This window comes from Sander lucioperca, chromosome 8 (genome assembly GCF_008315115.2).
Source record: "Sander lucioperca isolate FBNREF2018 chromosome 8, SLUC_FBN_1.2, whole genome shotgun sequence".
Taxonomy (NCBI): Eukaryota; Metazoa; Chordata; class Actinopteri; order Perciformes; family Percidae; genus Sander; species Sander lucioperca.
Window position 1 is genome coordinate 24,362,271 of NC_050180.1, and position 27,004 is coordinate 24,389,274.

Consider the following 27,004-nt stretch of genomic DNA (forward strand, 5'->3'; position numbering starts at 1 on the left):
GGGTGAAGTAAAACATATTGAAAATGGCCTCTCTTGTGAGTAATATTTTCAGGACTTAAAAATGTAGATTAATTGTTGGTTATTGTGTTTGTGTATGTGTTTGAGCATGTATATGACTGCGTGAGAATCTGTGTATGGGTGAAAATGTTATGAAGAGCAGGATCATCACATATCCATGTCCCATAATCTGTGTGATCTTTGTTTTGATTATCTGTACTTCATATTTTAACAAGTGTGTTATGTATATATTTTTATATGATATAAAACCAAACCAAAACAATCTGCTCTACATATGAGATCCTTTCCCGATTGTGTGCGAAGGAATCCATTTAATCTCTGACACAAAAACACACACGCCACCAAAACAGAATACATTTAAGTTCAGTTCATAGAAACTTTTAGCAAGCCCTGACTCGTTTCTGACCGGGTCTCGTGGCTTTTTCTTCACAAAGTCATACTGAAGTCTTGCAGGGATCTGACGGAACAGATAGGCTCCTATTTAAATCAATACATCTTCCTACACAGACCTTGTAACAGCTCACGTTCCCCTCAAGCTATACACACAGAAGCATATTTTTGTGCTTCAAATCTATTTTCTTTCATTTTATGGGCAAAGGTACAATGATTGTGCATTGGGCTCTGGGCACTGCCAAAACGTGGGTGACTCAATATTCATGGGCGGATTATGCGTCAAAGGGCCCCTAGGCACAGATGTGCAAAAGGCCCGACCATTTTTTTTACATGGTGGAAGACAAAGACTGTGATGTCTCTGTGGTCATTATGTGTCTCTTTGTAGTCTTTTGTGTCTCTTTGTGGTCATTCTATGTCTCTTAGTAGTTGTTTAGTGTCTCTTTGTTGTATTTTATGTCTCTTTGTGGTTGTTTTGCCTGTTTTTGTGGTTATTTTGTGTGTCTTTGCAGTTGCTTTGTGTCTTTTTGTAGTCATTTTATGACTGTTATGTTTCTTTGCGGACATTTCACATCCCTCCATAATTTGTATTTGTCTCTTCAAGTGACATTTTGCAGGTGAAGGCCATGGTAGCCCCTGGGTCTGTGCCAATGTCTGTACAAAATCCATTCAATACTACAGTTTTTAAGATTATATCAGTGTGGGCCAAAGTGGGGTACACACAGACTAATATTGCCATCCCTAGAGCCACTACTGTAGCGTAAAAACATTTAGAAAATTGCAAAAAGCACTAGATTAGATTGACATTAGCGTGCATCTAAATATTGTCCACTGCACTGGTGAAGTCAAAGACATGATCACATCAATGTGTCTGTGCGCATAGTTGTGTGTATGCGTTTTTGTTCATGCATTAATTTGTGAATGTGTGTGTGTGGCATTATGTGCTTAGTAAGTGTGAGGATGTATTCAAGCATGCTTTATTATTTGTGTGCATGTCACTGTGATTGTGTGCATAGGGAGATTAATCTGGGCACATCTACATTTGCCATAGACCCTGTGTGTTTGTGTGTGTGTGTGTGTGTGTGTGTGTGTGTGTGTGTGTGTGTGTGTGTGCGGTGTGTGTGTGTGTGTGTGTGTGTGTGTGTGTGTGTGTGTGTGTGCGGTGTGTGTGTGTGTGTGTGTGTGTGTGTGTGTGTGTGTGTGTGTGTGTGTGTGTGCGGTGTATGTGTGTGTGTGTGTGTGTGTGTGTGTGTGTGTGTGCGTGTGTGCGTGTGTGTGTGTGTGCGGTGTGTGTGTGTGTGTGTGTGTGTGTGTGTGTGTGTGTGTGCGGTGTATGTGTGTGTCAGGCAATTCAATCAGAGTTTTAACAGGATATGTTTTTGAGTCAGAAAACCTGAGGGGTTCTGACTCAACTCACGACTGGTGGGTGGTGTTTGTGTAATGTTTATGCAAGTGTGTACAATCTGTGTGATATCTTGTGTGAAAGAGCCACATGTTTGTGTGCAACATGTGAATACGTGAAAGCGCAAGAGATGGTGTTGATGATTATGGTGTTGAAATGAATATGCTAAATGATTTGAGAATGTCTCATCTTTCTCACTGCATACATACCGTGTACTGTACTGTAAGCCCCAACCCTAATCTTAGTTATATAAATGAAACCTTCAATTCAGATGATTTTATTCAAATCTGATACAAACCATATGTACTCCGAAATGTTCATCTTATAATTATGATCTACTGCCAAACTGTAATCATGAGCTAAATCTTTCCATAAATTCAAACTAAATAACTTACCCTAACCTAAACTACAGGAAATATGTATTATGCTACAAATAAGATTGTCATGTCATGTCAAGTTGCTCTGTGCTTTTTGTAGAGTAAAATTGCCTCTGTTAGAGCATCACACGCATATAGACAAGAGAGATTAAGGACAGATGAGAAAGAGAAGAGGAAAGAGAGAAGCTATGGAATAAATGGAATAGACTTAAGAAAAGATCACTGAACAAACAGCAGAGAGAAAGCAAGAAAGACAGAAAGTTAAGGAGAGGAGAGGGGTAAGCAAAGGGGTAGAAGACAGTCTGACTAAAAAGACAAAGGAGGAGGAGAGGAAATATCCCCCAAAGCGCTCGGCTCATATTTAGACAGACGAGACAGAGGAGTCAGTCTGCCGGTGCCAACTACCAAACTGATTCAGATTCACTGGCTGCTGCCGACTTCAATATGCTGCGCAGGTCAAGCGTTCCTAAACATTTCAAGTTGAGGAAATTCAAAATGTATACCCTTGCCTGAAGATCTACTGTGACTTAGAATCCACCCTTAACCATGGTTCCTAACATCGCACTTCATGTGTTTTTTGTAGTAGAAATCTTGGTCTTGAAATATAACAGATTAAACCACTAGCATCCCAACAGTGTGGCTTTCTTTGGGACAAATATATTTGCATATTTTGATGCATTCATTGTAATAAGGAGATAGTAATATGCCTACAGTGAGAAACAGAAAGTGAATGATTGCTTTTTTTCTGAGTTATGTCACACCTCCTAGTTGCATAACAGCTGCAAGTCAGTGTGACTGTGTGCTCAGGTGATAAAAAGAAACTAAACCACTGTGATACTCTATTGAGTAGTGATGGGACTTTGTATGGGGTGAAAAACAAAAATAAAGGAGGTATATAGTATATATGTATGTATATGCATGTACAGTATATGATCTTGAAAAGTTTTCATCTTGATCTTTTCTAAATTAACAAGTAAGTTAAAAAAAAAAGGTATTTAAAGGGATATTTCACCGTTGGAATGATGAATATATCTTTAAATTGGGTCACTTATGTAATAGAAATGTGAATTTCTTTTAGAAATTGGTGGCTTCTAGGCCAAGAAAAGCCAGAAAACGTGTTTTTGGCTCATGTGGATGAAAGACACCAAATCCCAGAATGCACTTGCTTTGCTGCTTTAGCATCTACTCCCAAGCCATGCATCCGTTTACAGACAGACAGTGAGACAGTCAACTCAACTTAACTGTGTTTTATTGTCATTTCAACCATATACACGAACGTTTCACCGTGGCTCAAGTGGTTACACAATTAAAAATAAATAAAAACGACATTATATAAAAACAACATACGAAACAGGCTACATTTAGTGCACACACATATGCTCCGTAAAGCTCAGCTAACACATAGCTACTAGCATTAGCGCTTGGTGTACCAAGTATAAACACAGCCGAAAATTTGCGTGGAATGTAGAATGGTCGGCATTTAACAGTCACAAACTCCACCAGCAGTTAGCAGTTAGTTGGATACAAGCACCCCATTTCTGCACCAGGCAGTCCGTGTTAACACAGCCCACCTCCACTAGCTAGTCTTACCCGGCGACAGAGCAGCCGGCCTGGTAGCTGAATAGTCATAATAAAGTCGTAATAAAGTGTCCTGCATATTCTCCGATCTGTACCAATGTATCCCGGTGGTACACATGTGCGGTAGTTTGAATGCACATAATTGTTGTTCTAAAATTTTCTTCGGGGTGAATAAATCTATCTATCTATCTATCATCTGCTGAGAAGGGAGTAAGCGAGGATTCAAGATGGCTGACGCATGTTTTGGCTCGGAAATTTTCGGAGAAAGACCCAGTCCAACCCACTATGGGCGGGTTAAAAACATGCGGAAGCAGTCCATTGCCTCTGGGCAAAAATGCCTCCGATGATGGAAAATGATGATTTTTGCGTCATCACTTTTTTCCAGACCCACAATAGAGAGATCTCTCGTCTCAGGGGGACATGAGGGAGGGAAGCACGGTCATTCAAAAATACTACAGTGTTTCTACTGATACAAAACTTAATGCTAAATCGGTAAAGCATCCCTTTAAACTAATAACCTCATTGTTATAAACAGTAACAAAGTTGGACCATGATTGGCTTGAAATGAGGAACACCTGATGAATGAAGACTTTTAAGGTCTGTCAGTTCAAATGCTGTTCATGTTTTGTAGCAGCTACTTAGAGATAAGAGCCAGTCAACTCCGGCTATACTTAATGCACAATGTTTTGACTACAGAGACAAAAGTCAAGAGTTTCTCTCAAAGATACTGTTATCTGACATCATGTCAACAAAACTGCATTGCAAAATATCACAGAGCATAATCTTTAGTATGTTTATACTCTTCAGATTCCTGTAGATTTAAGTGATTTTGCATTACATAACTTTGAATGGCAATCCAACATTGAATCTAAACTTTTCTGGCCACACCCCAGTGATGCAATGAGACCAGTGTTTTTCAGCTGGCACTGGCAAAAATACCTGTGTTGCCATCACTAGAGCAGTGGGGTCAGAGGTCAGTGTCTGAGCCCACTGAAAGCAGTGCAGCAGCAGTTTTCTGCCCAATGTGAGTCAGTGACGAATTGCATTAAAATGTTTAAAAACAGTTATTGTAAGTGTGCGTTGTTGTAGACATACAGTATGTGAAATATTTATTCGCACTCACAGCTGATATCATTTCCTGCTCACTTAGCTTAGGTACAGAATATTCTTGACATATCATTTGCTGTAGCATTCGCATAGGGAGAGAAATATTTTACAATGGGAAAAACAACTGATTACATGGTTTCTATGTGTCTTCCCCATTTTTTTCCAGAGCATTGGAAAACACAAGGGTGGAGGTCTTTGTGTCCAAATAACAGATTTCTGGAAATGCAATACCTTTACATCTAATTGAAAAGTGTTTTATGGTATGTTTGGAGTTGATTGTTGCTTTGTCCTTGCCAGACGCTTTCTAAAAATGTATTCTATTTTTATGTTGTCACAACAGCTAAATGAGTGAGCACCATTGCCGCACTCCACCCTGATTTAGTCTGTGAACTAGGTCAATAAGAACGACAATGTCTGTGAATTTGTCAGATATTTCTTGAAGAGACAGAGATAGTTTAATCTCGGTAAACCTTGCTAAATCCAGGACAGTTCACATGTCCTGGATTTAGCAAGGTTTACCGAGATTAAACTAAGCTTTGTAGCGACAGCTACATCGTAGTGAAAAGTAGCAATCTTGTAATGGGTAACGAAAACACCAAGTAACCGGAGCCAAAAGGACCTGTGGTCAGAGAAATGTTTTGTTTTTTTTAATCATTTTTACCTGCACTTTGATGTTTTAATTGTTTGTTTTTTTTTATCGTTTTCTAACTGCTTTTTAATGTTTTATGTAAAGCACTTTGAATTGCCCTGTTGCTGAAATGTGCTATACAAATAAAGCTGCCTTGCCTTGATGAAGTTTAGCTGGTTTGAATGAGGATGGCAGATCACAGTGACACCACATTATGTGCCCAGCTATTGGGTTTAAACTAGGGCTGTCAATCGATTAAAAAAATGAATCTAATTAATTACATACTCTGTAATTAAGTAATCAAAATTAATCGCATACATAATTAACGGTGCCTGAACCGATACTTTTTAAGAAAGTAAAAAAAGAAAAGAAAAAAAAAGGGTACTAAACAACAGTTGGTGACATTAAAGAACGGCTTGTTTATTGCTAAGGCCATATGGTCAAAATTAAATGATTTAATAATAATGTATAACATTAACAATAACTTATTTCACTAATAAATTGCTGTTGAATGACAAAAACAACCACCAGGTGGGAAAAGGACATTTACAATAACTTCAAATGCACCACGAGACTGTAGTTTACCAGTTTCATTGAACTGTGTTGTTTTTCCGACGGCTAAAACACAGTCAAACTTTACACCGTTTAGCGTTAGCTGTCAGCATTTTAACCGTTTTTAATCCAGCTACTAGCTAGCGGTAGGCTAACGTTAGCTGCTGTCGAGTATAGTGTTAACTAGCGTCCTGTGCAGCGGTGTTTGTGTTGCCGTCTGTTTCAGAGCATCAGAGAGAAGAGCAGACATATCAGTGGCACCAGATTTCGGTAGCCAGGGTTGGCAGGAAGAAGATTTTTACAAGTAAATGTTCCAATTAATGATCCAGGCAGCACATTCTCGTCTCCCTCCTTCATTTTACAGTCCAGTGGTGGCTAGAACGGCTGGAATGGATTAATCTGCGTTATTTTTTTTAACGCGTTATTTTTTCTCAGATTAATTAATCGAAATTAAAGCGTTATTTTGACAGCCCTACTTCTCCATGCTGTCGTCAAGGCTATCATTACTACAAGACTCTGTTGTAACTTTAAAGATGCTCTAAGCAATGTCATGCGTTTTTTAGGCTACAACATTTTTTGTCACATACAGCAAACATGTCCTCACTATCCGTGAGCTGCCTGTCCCCTGAACCCACTGTAAAAAACAGCAGTCTCTGTAGACAGGCCAGGCTCCACAAACAGCAACAAAAATAAACTGCGGCAACCTGCACCACCAAACGTTCCAGCCAATAACCGACAAGAAGGATTTGGGGGTGGGGGTTGGGGGGTTAGTGTGCGGAAGGGAGGGAGAGGGGATGGGATGAGGAGGAGGGAGGGGCGAGCTAGCCTCGTTTTGTTTGAAAATACTTTGAACGTCAACAAGCGGTGCCGTCACCCAACATCACTTAAAGCTCCTTTAACATAGATGAAGTTAGTTGCTCTGATAATATTATCTGTTAATTTAAGAAAAAAATCATTTATTTAATTAGCCTGGGCAGTTTTACATACTGTAATGGCAAGAGGACATGTAGGTCCAAGAGCGGGACACACTGAAGTAAAGCTAAATACATGAATGACACCTGAAACACAAGGCCCAAGGAAAGTGATGGATATTATTGAATTGTTTCTTGGCCCATTGTCGTCCAACATTTAAAAACTTCAGGAGTCCATCCTTGAGAGTTGTTCAATGAAGCTCCCTGCTGTTACTGCTGCTAGTTGCAGGGAACTCTACAGAGTGGATTCTTTTCTCTTTATTTAGCTACACGCCCTCTCTGTAGTCACTGAAGTCGATTGTACGTACCCTGTCCTCCTGTTGCTGTAAATACTACCTCACCAAATACTCCGCAACTGAAAAAAGTATTTTAAAAAAGCCTTCAAAAAAACATATTGTAGTATATATTCATGACCAGTTTTGAAAGATTTACGTCTTCAGTAGGAATCAGTGGGCTTGGTGCTGAGAGAGTAGAGAAGTCAGTTATTTGCAAACATTGTTGTCCTATTGATAGGGGCATGAGATCAATGTTGAATCGATTTTGATGTTTAGTTTGGAGGACCACAACCCCCCCCCCCCCACACACACACACACACACACACACTGGAGGCACATTTCAACATGTCATTACTAGTAAGAAACAGGTGTGCTTTAAGTCCAAATTATCCAAGAGAAAAAAAGGGATGACCTACATATGTTTGACGATTGCAAAAGCATGACCTCACTCCCACCACTCCCTCCATCTCTCTATTCTTCCCTCTTTTTCCTCAGTCTCCCATTCCCATTTTCTCTCTCTTGCTTCGTCGTTTCCCCCGCTCCGCCCTTCGTCCCCTTTATCTGTTCTCACCCACCCCTGGCTGCCTCGCCCTCACTCATTACCACCATTTTCTTCCCAACGGAGTGACTCAGCATTTTCGTCTCCCTAACTTATCTGTTTCTCACTCAGTCCATCTCTCTCTCTCTCTCTCTCTCTCTCTCTCTCTCTCTCTCTCTCCCTGCAGAGAAGTCACCCCTTTGAAACATGGTCTCTGGCATGACCTAATGAAGTACAAAATTGCTAAAGCATGCTGTGCAAAGTTTATAGTATAGATATAAAAACTTAGAATGTAAGAAACAAACAAAAACCAGAAGAAAGAATATTAATGATAAGATGAGATCTAGTCAGGCTCCGACATGCTCTGATGTATTTTTGCGGCTCCTATGGCTATAGTTTTCACCCAAGTAAGTATGAAATTTTGTTAAATCTTGACTCTGGTCATTTTGTATTTTACTTTGCTAACACACTTGGTTCATATGTCTCCACACAAGCTGCAGTGTAGCAGGAAATGTTGCTTTATCTTTACATCCAATTCCTGACATTTAGCTCTGATCTTTGTCTTCTCTTATTCACAGTCGAAACCCAGATCTGAATATTTGCAGGTGATGCCTTCATCTCTTTTTTTTCTCAACTCCGATCCCTGACTTTGCAACCATCTCTCTCTTTCTGTCTGTACTTCTTCCTTATAACACACAGATAAATCATGTTTCTTCTTTCAATCCCTGCCGACTCCTTCATCTGGATAAAAAACAGTGTTTGCTACAAACTGGATCCCTCATGTTTTCTGCATCTTTCCAGAACATCAAAGAACTGAGTATGTGCAGTGGACTCCATTTTCTTATTGGATTTCAGCTTCTCTCTCTCTCTGTTTTCCCCTCAATGTCTTTTCTCTCTGTGAGTGTTTACCCGCTCTCAGGCTCTTATCATTTCTGTCCCGTCTTCGCTTCATCATCCCTTTCTCTTTTCAGAGCCAAAGGCCCTCTCTCCATCCCGAGCTGTCTCTCTTCATCTCTCTCCTCCCTCCTCACATCAATATCCCTCAATCTCTCCTTCTCCCCATAAACAGAGTGACCCTTCAGTCTGCTGTCGCCTCTCCGCCTCCAGACTCTTCGCCATCTCTCTCACTCTCCCTCTCCTGTGGGTAAACATGACCCATACTTCGATCATCCTCTTGTCATTTTGTCATTATTTGCCCCCTGAACCCCTCTCCATCTCTCTTCATGTCCATTCTCCTCTCTGCTTCTCTCTCTGCCTCTCTCTCTCTCTCTCTCTCTCTCTCTCTCTCTCTCTCTCTCTCTCTCTCTCTCTCTCTCTCTCTCTCTCATCCCTCGGTTCATCTTCCTCTCCTCTTCTCATCTCTCTAGTGATGACAAACACTTCTATCAGTTTTCTGCCATCTCTCAAGAATGCCGCATCCTCTTTGCACTCCTTCAATCTTTCTTGTCATAACTAATTCTCCTTCAAGATGTTCCTCTCCAAACATCCATCCCTACTAGGATCTAAAGGTCTCAAAACATAAAAGTGATAGTTGATGTATCAAGTAGCATAAATAAAAAACATTAAGTAAATGTAATTAGTTACTTTACACCACTGGCCCAAAACCATGAAAAACAGTCCTAGAAGGTATGTCAAACAGGATTGTATATATACCTTTGGCCGTACTGTATAGTGTATTTTCCTATTGTATTTGTTTCCTCTGTGAGACTTCTGCATCTCTTTAACACAGCCTTACTTCTTGCTTATTTATACACATTGTTCCTTGTTTTGTGGAGGATCACTAAAGTTTCTCTCTCCCTTTGGAGAGAGAAACTTTCTCAGCCTACCTCTCCAAAAGCATCATCTTCTCCCTGCTGCCATTGTACTTTGTTATTCAGACTTTTTATTCTCCATCCCTGGAGTCAGACCCTTAAGGTTTTGATCAGCATCTTGCAATTATTTTCTCTTACTCATCCATACTTAAGCCTGTCTCCTCTTATTTTCTTCCCCAATCATTCCGGTATGGAGTGCTTCTCTCAGTTCCACCACCTGTTCATCTCTCTGTCAATATCCCTCTCATACAGCATGAAACAGTATGACAAGAATAACTTTGCTCCCTTCCTTCCATCCTCACTCCTGCTCTCTCTCTCTCTCTCTCTCTCTCTCTCTCCCATGAGAATAAAAAGGCAGAGTTTTTCTTCAATTTGTCATCACCCAGTCTGTATCATGTTGGTCACACCTCAAGCACTTCTCCTATTGCTATGCCTCCATTCTCTGCCTTCTATTGCCACTATCATTCGTTCCATCACACATTACCCCTCCCTCCTTCACTGACCATCGCACCATGTTTCCATTATTCATTCCTGCTCTACGTTCGATCCCTCTGCTCCTCACCAGCCTGGACCCTGTCATGATGAGTTATAATATCTGCTACTATATCTGGTTTGAATGTTTCAAACTGGTTTCAGGTGTATTTACAGTACATGTTGTTGGCACAAAAGGTCTAAATTTTTAACATTTTGTCAGGAATTGGGTGTGTTTTAATTTCCTGTATTCATTTCTTTATTTAAATCTGTCGGAAGGCAACTTCCCCCTCTTGAGGAGAATTGGTTTACCTTCTTAAATACAACCTCCTATAGATTCTTAGATTAGATTGCTTTGAAATGGTAATCTATTGGCCTTTTTCCTCCTGCAGCTACTTTCAGTTCCTCCTCTTTGTTTAATTTCTGTGAACAAAATGTACTCTGTCTTCGAACATGTGCACCCTGTGTGTTAAACGAGTTTCCTTAATAATAATTAGTGTCACACATTTCCGAGTATTACTGTATGTATTTCCTGGGGTGAAATTCCCCAGGTGGCATAGTTAGTAAGTCATTTTCTTCTTCTCCCTTGATTTCTCTGCCACATTACGAGTTCAAACATGGAAAGCCACATGGATTTTGCTTTCACTATTCAAACAACAAAAAACAGTGATGATTATGGCTTTTCATATTTTGTTTGGAATTTAATGTTCAAACTCTTGTGCCTTAGGTGCCTAAAAATTACAACATGATCACACACAGTGATCTTGAGAGTTCCGCGCACCATGTGGTATTTGTTTGCCTATTTCACGTCAGACTAAACTGAGTGCTTTAACAAAGAAAGTCTGGAACAATAAAATGAAAACCCTGAATCTGTTGCATCTTACTTAGTGGTAAAGTAACCACTAAGTAAGATGTGAAAAGTGAAAATATGCAGGCCATACATGTAGTTTTCAGGAAGCCTATTATACATGGTGACTAACATCACTGGGACATCTGCTGTCTGAGTTGAAATGGACAAATGGACGCAGTATACGTGTGTGTGTGTGTGTGTGTGTGTGTGTGTGTGTGTGTGTGTGTGTGTGTGTGTGTGTGTGTGTGTGTGTGTATGTAGGTCGAGGTGTTAGATGTGGGAGTGGGTCTCACTTTGAAAACCTGTAATTCTCCTTAATTACACACACCACTCGGACGTGTCCTACTAACTAGGAGTAATTTAGCATCTTGCTGCAGTTCTTTTTTTCCTCCCTAAATCAAAGCGTGCCTCAGCATCACAGCCACTGAAAGCTGTTGCTCTTGAGGGCTAAACTGAATAACAGATGATAGTGTTGCAGCCAAATTCTGTAATTTTAAGAGGACAGGAAGAGAGATTAAGCGCAGTTGCTGTATGTGTATGTATAATAGGCTACAATTGTCCCATTAGCCTAGTTATTTAGCTATCTGTTCCTCATCAAACCCCACCTCACTAAACACTTCCTGTCAGCCAAAATGGGCTGAATGTTAAAGCTTGCGGGAGGTAGTGTGTTGGATTGTGACTGTGCATGTGCACAAGTGTATTTGTGTGTCTGTGAGAGCAGTAATTACTGTAGTAACCAAAGTGTTTTGTTTGTCACTATTAGGTATGTCTACATTATTGAGAAAATGTGTGAGGAGAGTGTGCATGTGCTTGTTTACATTTTGTGGTTTGATTATCTGTGCACAGGAGTGTGTAAATGTGTGTATGTGCCGACATGCTAGTCCAAATGCCCTGTTCCCTGCCTAAGGCTCTTTCCCCTGTGAGGGGTAATTTTGGCCATATGGTACACAGCATGACACAAACTTACACCACAGACACTGTACCACACCAAACACAGAAATGCACAAAAACACAACACGGTCTGGTGCAGTACAACTCACCCGCAGGTCTTGGGGATCAGAGTAAGATCTACATTTAGGTACAAGAGCAGAGTACAGACATGCAGAGAGAAAGGCTTAGAGTCAGAGTTAGTGTATGGGTGCGTCCTTGTGTGTGTGTGTGTGTGTGTGTGTGTGTGTGTGTGTGTGTGTGTGTGTGTGTGTGCATAGTGAAAGTTCCCCAGCAGAGACATTTCATCCCCTGGAGCCTATCTCACACTGTAACAATTTGGCCTATTGCTGCTGGCAACATGCTGTATAATCTCACAAAATCATACGTACATGCACAAAAATCTGCCTCTGCTGCACTGATATTCATGATATAAATAAGCATACAGCAAAACATACATACTTACACATCAAGACAGATACTGCATGCACGCACACACACACACACACACACACACACACACACACACACACACACAAATCCAATCGGCACTAATAGCAGTATAAACACCTTCTCTAAAAGCCTAATTCATTGATAAACACATTGACACTCTCACCATCACACACTTTTTCCGTGCTTTCTAATGTAATAGTGATGCAAGGGTCCTTTGCCACAGCAATCTTTTATGGTACAGTCAGTGAGACCAAGAACACACACACATATATATATATATATATATATATATATAGAGAGAGAGAGAGAGAGAGAGCGAGAGAGAGCGAGAGAGAGAGAGAGAGAGAGAGAGAGAGAGAGAGAGAGAGAGATAGTCAACACTGATTGATGGAGCAATATTGGTCTTAGAATGGTTGGTAAGAAAAGTTTGAGAATTAAGTAGTGGACTGATGTAAGTTGTATATTGTGTTCTGGAGAAACCTTGCATCTGTGAAATGTGCATCCCCTCAATGCATTAACTTTTTAACATTATGCTGTGATTTTCATTTAGTTCCCCAGTCATGTGGCCCCGGGCCTTTCAGCCCACTGCACACAACGTTAGCTTTAATTTTAAGGAAATAATAAAAGGCATAAGAGGGCAAAGAGTGCACGCTGTGTTGGGCATAGATTGTAATGGTTTTGATGGCTTGACCACAGAGGTCAGTTGTGGTTTAAACAAAACCTCAGCCGAACAGAACAGTAAGGCTGGCCATGGAGACTCTGCCCTCATTTTCATGCATATAAATAGATTATCTTTTTCTTTCCTTCCCACACTTCCAAAGCCAACACACAGCTACTGTGTTTGGACCCCGAAAAACACAGTTTCTGTTTGTGTTTTTCGGGGTAATTGCCCACTATTTCTTATAGAACAGTTTTTCCATCTGCCTAGCACGTCTGTGCAGCATCTCCAAGCATAGCGTGGTTAGGTGCTTATAGTTGCAGCATATAGTTTAGGTCTCTGTGTAGGTCCAGTGGTACCACCCTTGGCAACCTCACTGTGACGACAAGAGTCCAGGAAGTCACCCCACCCCACAGTTTTTCACCAAGAAATCATGCAAACAATATATAACGTGTTGATAACAATGTCTGAGCTTTAAAGGTGTTCGTATGAGTATTTTTGAACTTTGGACTGAGCCATTGCTGTTTCCCCCTTCTACCATTTTTTATGCTAAGCTAGGCTAATTGCCTCACAGCTCCAGCCTCACACTTAAAGCACAGACATGAGAGTGGTATCAATCTTCTCAGAAAAACTATTCTTATAGTGGTTTATTATTAAGCTGGAGTGCATACTTGAGGTAAAAATGCACAAAAGTGAAGCATCAGAAGAGTAAAAAAAAAGGTTACAATACTTGTTTGCTGTCATTCAAAAGCAGTACAACATTTGACTAATAGAATAATTGTGGTGTGTGTGTGTGTGTATGTGTGTATTTGACATTTAAAACGTCAGTATTAGAATGTTTTTTTTACCATTCTTTCACTGTCACTAAAAACTAATTGCCAAGCTGTTAAAACGATTTTCCACAACAAAAGATATTCTGCCACAGTTGACTGACACTATTAATTTTAAAAACATTCTCTGCTCTATAATGACCTCTATTCTAAACATCACCCAAACTATAGGCACAACAAAACTAAATCAAAACAATGCAACAGCCCCTTAGCTATTACAGTTTGTGTAACATGCATATTAATACAAGAGAGCTATTTCCAGTGTTTAAGTCGCCATGCAATAATCACATCTTTTCAAGTTGTGTTTCTGTGTCAAACAGGGGGTTGTAAAAAATGCTTTATGGCTTCTCCTGAAACACTGACCTTACAGAAAGCCACTGAACTGTTCAAAACAACATGATATACTGTGTGCATGTAGGTACACGAGCATGTGTGTGCATTTGCAACTGTGTACACATGTGTGTTTCTATGTGGTTACATGTGCACATGGTTACGTGTGTGTGTGACATGATGTACAGCCAGCAACATTCTATTCCACCAGCCATCATTAACTTTGACGTACAGCCAAATGTCAACATGTATGGTCGACTGCATGACTTACTGTTACAGATATAGAGTGGCTACCATAATGAACTTGCTAAGTGCTTGATGTAGGGGGCACTGCTGAAAGGGAGAGAAGTAAATACTATGATCGTGATGGCAACGATTAGTTATGATGATGATGAAAATCCCCTCTTTACTTGCAGATGTGGGTGGAATTCCTGGAGGGAGAGGAGGAAGACAGGAGGACAACAAGGAGCAGGAGATGAAGAAAGCTGTTTGTGGAGATGGAGGACAGGAAGGAGAACAATTGTAGACTAGACTTTGATGTTTTGACAACCAGCCACTGCTGGAGGGAGACGAGTGCGAGAGCAGCATGATGATGATGATGATGATGATGATGATGATGATGTTAATCAACAATGATGACACTGATGATGGAGAAGTTCACAGAGAGTTACACAGATTTTTATTACTGAAGATCTGTGGAGCCATATGGTGTCCTTTTGTACAAACTAGGCCAGCCTGGGGGACAACATCCACCCTGCCTTAATGTCTTTGAGCAATGCTGTTCTGCAGCTGACCTTGTGCTTGGACATTAATGAAGGGGAGTGAGAGGAAAATTCTCTTTCAGAGATCAACAAGTATCATATTATCACCAAAACAATTTGGATGAATAGAAGGGAAGGAAGAAATGATGAGGGAGAATATTAAGAAGAATTAAGAAAAACAGGGATAGAAGGAAACAGGTGCAGGAGGGATGGATCATTTTTTTTGAGGGATTTCATTTGTAACCTCCAGCCAAGTGCTACTGATGCAATATTATACTTTTACAGCATAATCAAAATGTTACGTGCTTTATTCATATATTACACTCGCAATGTGTACCAACACGATTTATCCTTTTATTTATTGTGCTACGAAAATATATAATACTGCTATTTAGGCATAATTCATACCACAGTACAAGAGCCCACAGTGACGGAGCTGAAATCCTCTCTCTCTCTCTCTCTCTCATACAAACATACAGCACAGATAGCTATCATCCAAACACGGTCTGACTCTGCCCTCTAATGGCACAGTCTAAACTACTACCTGTTTTCAGTCCTGCTTAACCAAAAGGTTAGACTGACTGTAGAGCTATGAAAGAAAAACTCACAAGCATTACGACAGTTCTGATAAACTCACTACCAGTCTGGATGTAAGCAGAGTGACTGAAACACTAACAAAGGGCTCATACAATTCAGGGGGAAATAACTAAAATTAAATTATGTATTCAATGTGACAGAAATGCAGTTATTTTGAATATCCATTTTATTGTCACAGATACTTAAAGCACTGATTTCATGTTACTTAGTTATTGTAAGAATTAAGGGCACCAACTGAACAGATCCTTCACTTAATAAATGATACACATGAAATAAAACACTTCCCCTTCATGTAAGCGAAGATGCATCTTTTTTGGCACTTTTGCATTCATGTGTATGTAATAATGCACTTACTCCATGTATAGTGCAGTCAATGCATTGTTTAATCTTCATTTCATTTTGATCAGTTTCAATACTTTCCATCGATTTTGGGTGACTTCATTATAATATAAGTTTAGTCAATTTTGACTAACTTTGGTGTGTTGTTTATTTTAATTTCACTACACGATATGGATGGTGTTTGGTGTTTTACGCCCCCAACGTCGTCTTCCAGGCAGCACTGCCTGGAAGGCACTAGGATTAGGCAATGGTTAGGGCGTTGCGAGGGTTAAGGTTAGGGTTAGGTGCCTTGAAGTCAATGTTGGGGGCTTAAAACACCATCGAGCGATATGGACTTTTGTCTACATTTCAAACTTAGTTACAATTAATTGCATTGTTCAATCAATTTAAATTTTAGATTAAACAAAGCATTGCCTGACACATTACTATAACTACATTACATTTTACACTAGGTCTATAGGTCAAACTGTCACATCTTTGAAATGCTCTGAAACCTTTGAATGGTGAAAGCTCCTGAATGCACCCTGAGCTATTCTTGAAAAAAAGTGATAACTCTGCTGTAGAGTCCAGAGGAGCTTTACCAAGCTTTTTTTTTTTTTTTTTTACAACTTTTTAGGACCATCTGGTGGAGTTTTTCCTTAAATATGCGTTGTGTCCTCCTTGCAGCCGCAGAATGGAAAAGTCCCACAGCAGGGCTGAAGCAGGGGTCTCCACAGAATCTTGTCCCATGTCATCTGGCTTTGAACGCTGGGCGCATCTGCGTTGGGGTGCGAATAAGTATCATCAGATGCCTGCTTGTTTGTGAGGGTAATTCGATGTCTCTCCACAGCTTTGGCGGTCTGCTCGAGGATTTCAGCGTATCGTGGCTCGGTATCAGGTTTCAGTGGGCGGGACTCTGAGGGATCGTGGAAAAGGTCGTACAGCAGCGGGGGGCTGTGGTGCGTCACATGTTCTCCATGACATAGACAGACCTTAGTGTCATAGCATCCACCGGCTCCCGGGGGAGTAAAGTTGGGAGTGAAAAAGTGCACCTTGAAGACGGAGTCACCTGGATGGAAACACCAATCAGGAGAAGATGTGAACATGCACATGTTTATGGTTTATACTGTGACAAGTTAAAGCACGCTTTTAACACATTTTGGTGCCTCTGCTTGTCAAATAATTTGCCAAGAATCAGATTCAGGATTCAATAAGAACTGGAACTGATACACAGAAAGGAATTGTTAGAGCTAAATCTAAACAATACCCATCCCTCATCAGATTTCTCAGTTACATTCATGTTAAAACAAGCATGTCCAAGGTTTTGCCATTCACAAAATGTCACAAAACATCAGACCTTTATAATGTCTGCTAGATGATTGACTGCATCTCTATGTCTACATGTGTGGTCTTACTTCCAGGTGGGTGCCAGCGTACTGCATTCAGGTAGATTCCACAGTAATGGAACATAAATTCATGCTCTGATCGCTCTACCTTCCCCTCCAACAGTGGCATGAGGTTATAGCCATCTGATTGTCTGGGAGAGAGGTATTATTAAGAGAAACAGAGAGGGAAGAGGGGAAAGGTGAGATACAATTGTACTATAAAATCAAGGGAGAGACCATTACCACAACACCACAGGCAGAAAGCCTTTTATTCAGTAATGAACTATCTCACGTTGTAATGATCATATTATAACTAGTGTATTCCGAAAAGTAATTATCTTGGGAACAGAATAGAACAAGCTTGTTATGTCAGGATCAATAGTAAGTAAATAAGTTAGGATAAAAAAATGAAATAGTACATATGTCACCTACACTGCTTGCAAAATGAGCTAAATCAGTTTCCACACAGCAGCCTTCTCCGATACAAAAGCCACAGTTGTTTACAGATAATAAGGTACTTTTGGCTTCACACTGTAATCATCTGACTACAATCTGACCTTAATTATTATGCTCTGGTTTAGAGTAATTGTATGGTCCTTTCTCACCTCTTTTTGTAACTGTAAACAATGGTTTGGTACACTATTGTATTCAACAAATACAGAAGCTTTTCAACCTTTCAGAGAAGAAAACTCTGGAGAAACAAATAAGACTCAATGAATGAGAGTACACACAACACACAGACAGCACCCGTAATCTTTACCTGTCTGGTTGTGTGTCCTTGGCCAAATATTTCAGTGTTGGATACAGGTCCATGAGGCTAGTGGGTTCGTCCACTACTCTTCCAGCTGCCAGTCTGCCAGGCCAGCGGAAAATACCAGGCACCCTGATCCCCCCCTCCCAGCCTCCCATGGCTTTCCCACCTATAGGTGAGTGATTAGGAGAAATTACACAATGCAAATATCTATTTTTTTGTTGTAGTAAATGCAGTAAGAAATATATGCCTGTGGTATAATGTTCCTTTAACTAATATAGAACATATTACTACTACTAGTACTTCCCCAGTGATTTTGCATCAACTTCCTATGCTGTTAATGTTTTGTCAACTGTTAATGGATGTTTTGAGAGATCAAATACCAGATTAATACATGGACGACAGCATCAAAGATGGCAGTTAAAGTGACTGTCATTAAAAAAAAAAAAAAAACTGTGTAAGATGATGTCTACCTTTATAAATGCCGTTCCAGCCTCCTTTCTGGCCGATGATGGAATCAGCACCCTCTAGGTGTCCACCATGGTCTGATGTAAAGTACATCAGAGTATTGTTGGCTAGGCCAAGGGAGTCCACCGTCTCTGTGATTTTACCTAGAAAGCATATTAACATAGCATTAGAGATGGTTGGATATGGAGTGTTCCATAAACAGATAGGGACAGTATGATTTCTCTGACTTTCCTGAAGGCTAAAAGGACAAGTCTGTCTTATTTTTCGTAGTTTTGTAATTTCTAGTGGTTAGCATAACTCTGACACACACACAGATGAGTACTATAGGTACAACCCAGTGATGATGGGATGTTTTCACCTTCGTGAAATGTTGCACTGGGTAGTTGATGGCCAATCAGACCAGTTTACCAGCGTCAAACTAAAGGGCCAGTATAAAATGTTTAACAATGCATGCCAATATATTTACCGATCATCCAGTCAACTTCTTCTAGGTTATCACCATAGCGACCATGGCGACTTTTGCCAGCAAAGGCGGGGGTTTTAAAAAGTGGTGTGTGGACATGGGCCAATGAAAAGAATAGGAGGAATGGATTATCAACATTCCTGAAAAGAAGAGGAGATACGTTTTTTTTTTGTCAAGTATGATGAAGGATAAGGCGACACTCATGTCCAAAACAAACAACCACATCAACTAACACAGTGATTCTCAAAGTGCCATGACCCCCAGGGGTCTGTGGCACTCTGGCAGGGGGGTCCGTGAAAAGTTTTCAGATTCATTCAAGTAAATCATGATATAAAATTGTCTTAAAAGGATTTATAGTTCAAAAAATATATATATATTAAAAAAATCTATAATAGTTCATTTTTAATCTTACAAATCACATTTTCATAATCTGCAAATATGTTTAATACATGTCTAATATCGTTTCTAATACATTTCTCTTGTGTTGTTCTTTCACATAACTCAGACTACAGAATTGTAAAAAATAAGCTACATCAAATTATTCCAAAGGACATTCATGAAGGGGTCCCGGTATATTCTCCATCTTGTAAGGGATCATGACTGAAACAAAGATTGAGAACCTCTGAATGAACACACACATCAATGAGCCACATAGGGACTTATTTCCTCATAAACACGGGCACTGCAGTTTATTCCAAATCAATCCCACATACCCTGTCCTGGTGTGGTAAATACTCAGGGGATTATGGTAGTGATGCCATTTTCTGTTTCAGAAGAAATGTTAAGAAAAGAAACAAACAACACATACCTCTTTATAAAGTTTTGTGCTTCTCCCAGCAACCTCTGGGGCAGTGTCTCCACTGTCATTGGCTGTTCGATTACTTCTTGGTTCCTCATAATGATGCAGTTCCAAGTTGGCAGGAGTTTAAAGGGCATATACCACACAGCGGTTGCTAGGATACTGAGAAAAAAAAGTGCTACAAATAGCCACAGGCTGACTTCAAAGAGGCCACACACACGGACACACACCTGAAAACACATAACACACACAGTGCGTTTAGAAATAAGGCGCACACACAAAATAAAACCACTGCCATTGGACACTTCAATGAAGTTACTTAATGTACAATATGTAATGTTCTGCTGCTATGGGTCTCTCAATCAAAACAATGGATGTAAACACAGACTTTTAATGGCGTTGTGAAGTTGCATATAAAAGTACATAATATGTCTTTAAAACCCTAAATAAACAATAAAAAATATAAATAAAGAATACATAAGGTATATAAAAAATATGCATAAGAGAGTGAAATATCCTTACGTATATACACAGTGAGGGAAGGGGAAAAATATGTCCACCTTATAATATAATTAATCACCACAAACTAAAACCTAAAAAATGACTGTTGAATTAACATCTCTCTGATAATGTCTCAACCAATATTTATCATTATCATCTCCACAATTGTCGAATGTATTGCAGGGCTGTTGGACTGTATTGCATTGGACATGTAATATAGTGCTACCATGACACTTCATCTTACTGTCTGGGAGTGCAATTCCAAGATTTTGCCACTAGATGACATCACCAACCATTACCAAAGAAGTTACCCATTTTTGCGAGTAAAACACAGAGTACATTGTGTCCTTTGTTCACACATACTGTACAGTATTTAAATTTAGATCTGCATAGTTTTATAGGCTTCTGTCTTCCTGCTGGGACCTCTAACTTGAGTTCTCTATTTGGACTGGTTCATTCTTCCTCTTTTCAAGCTTTTTTTGTTTGCTCTACTTTTGGCACAGCTGGTTCCCATTCATCCTACCAGGTACCTGCCATCGCCAAGTCTTCACTGAGTTTCGATATTACTTGCTTTTCCCTAAAGTAGACTTCTGGCTGATGTGACTGTGAATTTCACAATTGCTGCTTTGTTCCAATCTTTCTTTTTTTTTTTTTAACCCTGTGGCTCATGTCTCAGTGATTACACATTAGTTATTTTGCTTTGGGGCGAATGGCACAGCAACTCTGTTTTCCAATTTCTTCCTCTTCATCTGCTAACCCAAATGTATCTCTCAATTTTCTTTGTTTTCATTTTGGTTTCTAGCTGTAGCTTTCTAGACATCTTTTTCTCATATTACTGTATGTGCCTCTATATGTCTTTTTCAGATGTACCTTTGTGTGATAATTTCTAATGAGAGAAAGCTAAACTGACCAACTGACAAAATCACCCTTACCAGTGTAAAAAGTCCAACTCCAAGCAACATGGTCAGATTTTGTAGTGCGTGCTGGAGGTCTGCCAGGATTTCACTCCCCTGTCCAGGCACACAGTCATTGAACAGGGTGAATGGTAGACCGTAGAAATAGCTGAAGCCATGCTGGTTCGGATGGTGGCAGTGGTCCCCTCTGTGTTCACAGTTCACACCCAAGTGCCACTTACCTGCAGAGACACAGAAAGAAAAAGAGAGATAGATGGAGAACCAGACACAAAAAAAACAAAAAGAAGATACAGGAATGTGAACACACACCAGCCTTTCACTTTGCTAAATTGTTTCATTTCAACATCCTCCATACATGGACATCTTTCTCTTGCATAAAACAGTGTATGTGTATATTTGCCAAAATGCAAAACCATATGGTGCTTAAGTGCGAAAATGTTGATGCAACTACTACACTCAAGTTGCCTCCTTATAAGAGAGATAATAAGTTTTGGGTGGTACCGCAGAGTGAGGATAGCCCTATAAACATGAAAGTCTGTCAGTGAGTCACTGAGTGAGTGAATGAGTGATAAGGTTGCAACCTTGGTCAGAGTTATTGATGATGTGAGTGTTGGTGCTTCCCCATTGGCTGTTGCTCTTTTGAAATGAATAGGCGCAGACAGCCCTGTCCTCAGGGGGCGCTTACAGCAGTTCTGTTTATTGACCAATCATTCCCAATCTACTGTATTACCCGCTAATATAGATGGAATACTCTGCTGGTCTCAGATCATCTTTGAGGGATGTTAGAAGTGTGAATTAATTTAAAGTCACGTAACATCTTTACATTGGATCACACTAGACAGATGGCCTTCTTACACACATGCAGAGTTTACAAATTTAAATTAATGATTGAACAAATGTGATATTATAATGATGGGTACCAAGCTTTGGGGCTAAATTATTAAAGACGGTAGTACTGATAATAGTACACTATTGGTGTATGAATGTGTGTGTGGTGGGGGGAATGAGAGGCAAACTGTAATGCCCTTTTTCCGATAAGGTAGAAAGGCGCTATATACTGTAAATGCAGACCATTTACCATTGATAAGCTCCGACGTTCAATCTGCTCTGTCCGCAGTCCGTCATCCAGTGCCGCTATGTTATACTCAAACACAGAGCTCCAATAACTTGCGACGCAGTTGGGAAGATAGAACAACGCGGTGAAATTAGTTTTAAGTTGGGTACTCAACAGACATTCATTTTGGATTGCTAATGTGTGTGTTGTTTATTATACATAAATATTTTATTAGACAATGATTGCAGTTTTTTCAATATCTTCCATGTCATGTGACCCAGTGACTCCAAACTAATGCAAACTTGTATTACTACAGTAGACTTATACTCACGTTATGATTCTATTCTCTGATTTCAGGAATAATATTTATTTTATGGACATTTTGTTTCCAGTGAGATTATATAGTGTGTTGTTGTTGTTGTAAACTTTTACTGTTTTTGCTCGAGAAACAACATTGTTATCTTTAAAATACAAATAAATTCAAATCCTGTTCTGAATTTATTATCTTAAAAGATATATATATATATATATATATATATATATATATATATATATATATATATATATATATATGGCACTGTACACAGTCCAGCCACATACTAGGTTTTGACCTAGTCTTGTTCTTATACTTTCTAAAACACACACAAGTAAAAGACCAAGAGAAGTCGAGCACAGAGCACAGACACACACTCTATATTCTATACACCTAGCTGGGTGTAAACACGCAAGTGCCATCCTGTACAGCTGACCAAGCTTCAAGTACCTACATGATGGCGCATATCTGACCGGCTGAAGTGTCCATAACTCTGTTACCTGGGAACAACCAAAGAATAAATGATCACATTAGGTTACCTCACCCACTAAGCTGGTGGTGTATCCTTGTTGCTGTAGCCTTTTAGCAAAGGTGGTCTCACTGGGTGGCAGCCCCCCTGAACCTCCAAGGAACAGCAGTACCTGCACACGGCCTGTGCTACCCAGTCCTAGTCAACAGACACACACATGAGCAAAAATAAAACAATATGGAACATACCGTACAAATATGACCAGAAGGCTAATTTATGCACTGACAAATAAGTTTAAGAGTATCTGTTACCTGAGCGGAGTGCGTAGCGCCCCGTCATAAATGCGGCCCGGCTCGGGGTGCAGAGAGGAGCAGCTGCAATGTGCTGAGTCAACTTTACCCCTTCAGAAGCAAGTCTGTCTATGTTAGGAGTTCTACAGGGACAGAACAGGTGTAAATACATAGGTATAATTAATAGGTAGAACAGAGACATATGCATGTGGAGTTGTGCAACTGTATATCAATGCTTGTGTGTTTAATACATTTGTCAGTTTGTAAACTGGTGGTATGTAGGCTGTATTGCTATTGAGGCACAGTGCGAGCAGAGCAGTACAGACTTTTCAGCCAATAAGATCTATTTATGCATTTACAGTTTTGTCAACACATTTTTGCACGCATTTACAGATTTCTCTACCCATATGCAGATCAATGTACACATTTACATATTTGTCTACATATCTACAAATCTCCAAACACTTGCAAATCTGAATACAGATTTGCAAGTGCAAGAGATATTTTTTACACATTTACAAATCGGATTACGTATACACGGATTCTTTTACACATTTGCAGATTCCTGTAGACATTCACAAATCTCAACATGCATTTAGAATTTATTTTACACATTTACAAAGCTGATTACCCACTCACGGATTGAGATACACTTGTACAACTCTCCATATACAAACTTGTGCTATAATAATGGCCCTATAGAGACATATAGATCATAAAAATGAATACACATTAAATTCCAGGCATCAGAATGAGAGAAGAAACAGAGATATTGATATACCACAGACATGGTGTAATAAACAGGCTGTGATGATGATAAAATACATTTTTGATAATGAAAAGTTGAAGTCAGAAAAAAGAATAGAAGCAGACAATGGGTGAGAAAACAAGGAAGAAACGCACAGAAACAGCACTGTAACACATTTGTTACAACTGACCTGATGGTGTCATTCCCGTAGCATCCTACATCACCGATGCCCAGGTCGTCCACCATCATCAGAACAAAGTTGGGCTTCCTGTCTACCTTCTTCCCTGTGACATCTCTCCCTGCTGCCAGCAGCAGAGAGAGAAGATGTGCCAACAGGTGGGACCTTACGGTGAAAAATTAAAAGTGACTATTAGTCGATTGATCCATCCTCAGAAAATGAATCAGCAACAATTATCAAAATCCTTTAATCATTCAAAATATAAACATTCTCTAGCCTCAGCTTCTAAAATGTGTGCTAATTTCCTCTGTTTTATAGCAGTGTTAACTAAATATATTCGGGTTGGCTTTTGGACTGTTGGTCAGACAAAACATTTCACTTTGGACTAAATTGTGAGGATCCACTTTGGGTACCCTTTTTCCTTGACCCTCACCTGACTCCTGAGAAATTTGCCCCTGTACCCCAGCCCTCTCAATTGCTTTCTAAATTTTGCTAACTTATTTAGGAAATCCAAACCTGATTTTAACAAAGACAGCCTAACTGGTTGTTGAGTTGCACTAAAAGTGCAATGAGATTGGTTTAGAAGTAAGCTAGTCAAACGACAAGGAGAACACATCGACATTTATAACACAATCAAATGATAGGGAGAATGACACACAATGTGGCTGCGGTTAAGTCAGCTCGACTGAATAATGGACGTTAGTGACATCACCCATTGGTTTGTGGACTACTGTTGTGAAGCCTTGAGTTTGGCAATTTGGCCATCGCCATCTTGTTTTTTTTTTTAAAGTGGATGTGAAGATCTTTGAAAGAGAGGGTGGAGCTGGGGAGGATGACGTGACCAATCCCACTGGCGCTACACTAAGCTAAAGGCTAAAGAAAGAAAGTTTCTAATTTTCAACCCTTCTGATGCGAGTCTTCGTTTTATAGACAAGTAAACGCAGACCTCTGGGTAGTGACGCCATTCATCTGCATGTACAGCAGTACAGAAAATCGGCAGACTTTCCCTTAAGGGAATGCTGGAAAGACGTTTTAAGGCGACCAAAATGTTACAATTAACTTTGATATAAAAAAAAAAAATCACACAATGAGAGGGTCAACATTTGACAAAAATATGGACAACACCCAAAACAAGTTCACAGCTCACAGTGCCATAGATACACATGAGGTAACTGCTAATGAGACACTGGCTTGGCCGTGTCATCCTCCCCAGCTCCACCCCCTCATCCGAAAGATCGGGCGAAGCCACCCAAAAGGATGCCCTGCTTTATTGTCTATTTTTAAATAATTGGGACCATAATTTACTAAATGAACATCATGCTGTATTAGGGAAGATTTGAAATTTGCAATTGAGACCATAAATTAATAAATAAATCAAGTGAAAAGTAGGGTAATTTTCTCGTAGACTTCTATGCAAGCCAGCTTCTTTTTGCGGTTGTGGAGTCACCCTCTACTGGAAATTAGATAGAATGCAGGTTTAAGGCACTTCCGCATTGGCTTCACTTTTCAGACCCGGAAGCGCCGTCTATATTAACGTTACAAAATGGACATTTGCCTCTTTCAGCAGGAATTGATCTCCCAGGAATGATTGATCCCCACTGTCCTGTGTCGTGCTGGCTGATGTCATCTGATAGCAGTGAATGCGACGCACAACACCTTGCACTTTTTAAGTAGGCTAAACAAAAATAAACGTTTGCAAGTGTATAACTATAAGTGGTAACTAGCAAAGGTGCTAAGTGTGAACACAGTCTGCAGCCTGCCAGATAGACGTAACTTATTTTTAGTTAATTCAGCTGGTTTTACGGTAGTTCAGTCAAAAGACATTGCATGTGCTGTTGTTTAAAAAAGAGGCAAAGGTAAACCTGCCATGTGGACTCACCTCATACCTGCACAATGCACTGATTCATTCACCTAACGTTACAAGCGTGTGTGTGTGTATAGAGTTAAAGAATGTGACACACTCCCCCCTCTGCTGAAGCCCTGGAGAGAGGACGCGCCTCCTTGTCTGACTCTACAGTATTGACAGGCTTATGAGCGCACAACCACATTTGCCGTAATGTATGTAGTAAATGCGCACAAAGAAATAATTATCTATTTTAGAGCAGTGATTACCACTGATTGCCCTCAAATGGTTAAAATGGTAAGAAAGAAAGAAAAATGAAAAGAAAAACAACACAACACAAAATAATGTTTTTTTTTCTCTTTTTCTTGAGAATGAATACATGCTTTGGCCTCTGCAGGTACTTAATCTTCCAAGAAGAACAGAACTAGAAGAAAAAACTGCTCTTCAGGTGAACTTCACAACTCATGTCCACACAAAGGCCATAACCTGTGATTGGAGGTCACAAAAAGAAGTGACTTTGGGAACCACTGTTTTAGAATTTCAGCAAAATGAACCTCACAAGTCTTCCTCAATCATAGTTGGCATCCTCTGTTTTAGTTTCCTGATGCTGATGGAAACAAACAACTATTGTAAACATTCACTCTATAGCTATCCTGCTATGGTATTATATCCCATCCATACTTATACATGCATGTTTTTCACAGGGGTGGAAAGTAACAAAGTTTATAACTGTGCTGAAGCACCATTTGATGTACCGATATTCGTACCTTACTCAGGATTTCTATTTTGTGCCGCTGTACTTCTTCTCCACTTTTTAAGGAACAATTGCTCCACTAACTTTTATTCCACTAAATGTCTCTGATGGATGTAGTACCACGTACTTTGTAGATCAATACTTAATATGATATCCTACATATGATATAATTTAACATGATACATTGCTCATTGCTGTAGTTTAAACCACTGATACCACCTTTTTGCCTTGT

At 39.8% G+C, this 27,004-nt stretch overlaps 1 protein-coding gene and 1 long non-coding RNA gene across 3 annotated transcripts; one reads left to right on the forward strand and one right to left on the reverse strand.

Annotated features, from left to right (window-relative positions):
- Positions 1-3,241: 3,241 nt before the first annotated feature.
- LOC116049896 lies at positions 3,242-25,604 on the forward strand. Its single transcript, XR_004104933.2, has 3 exons — positions 3,242-3,432; positions 20,546-20,553; positions 25,594-25,604. It is a non-coding gene; the product is annotated as an uncharacterized LOC116049896 (long non-coding RNA).
- arsh (arylsulfatase H) lies at positions 15,672-26,167 on the reverse strand. 2 transcript variants are annotated; one of them, XM_031299924.2, is made up of 11 exons: positions 26,055-26,167; positions 24,188-24,340; positions 23,271-23,392; positions 23,035-23,157; positions 21,142-21,344; positions 19,718-19,938; positions 18,913-19,049; positions 18,452-18,589; positions 17,988-18,147; positions 17,258-17,379; positions 15,672-16,911 (listed from the first exon to the last, which is right to left on the reverse strand). In XM_031299924.2, exons 1-11 carry the CDS (start codon positions 26,057-26,059, stop codon positions 16,502-16,504), a joined length of 1,794 nt encoding a protein of 597 aa, XP_031155784.1. In that variant the 5' UTR covers positions 26,060-26,167; the 3' UTR covers positions 15,672-16,501. The 2 variants fall into 2 exon arrangements, with proteins under 2 accessions (XP_031155784.1, XP_031155797.1); XM_031299937.2 differs by having other exon boundaries at positions 26,062-26,161.
- Between the last annotated feature and the right edge of the window lie 837 nt (positions 26,168-27,004).

Coding starts and splice junctions, on each gene's coding strand:
- arsh (XM_031299924.2), bottom strand. Junction 23,393..24,187: donor TACGGGAATGACACCATCAG/GTCAGTTGTAAC, acceptor CTGTCCCTGTAG/AACTCCTAACATAGACAGAC. Junction 18,148..18,451: donor CTGGAACGGCATTTATAAAG/GTAGACATCATC, acceptor ACTCACCTATAG/GTGGGAAAGCCATGGGAGGC.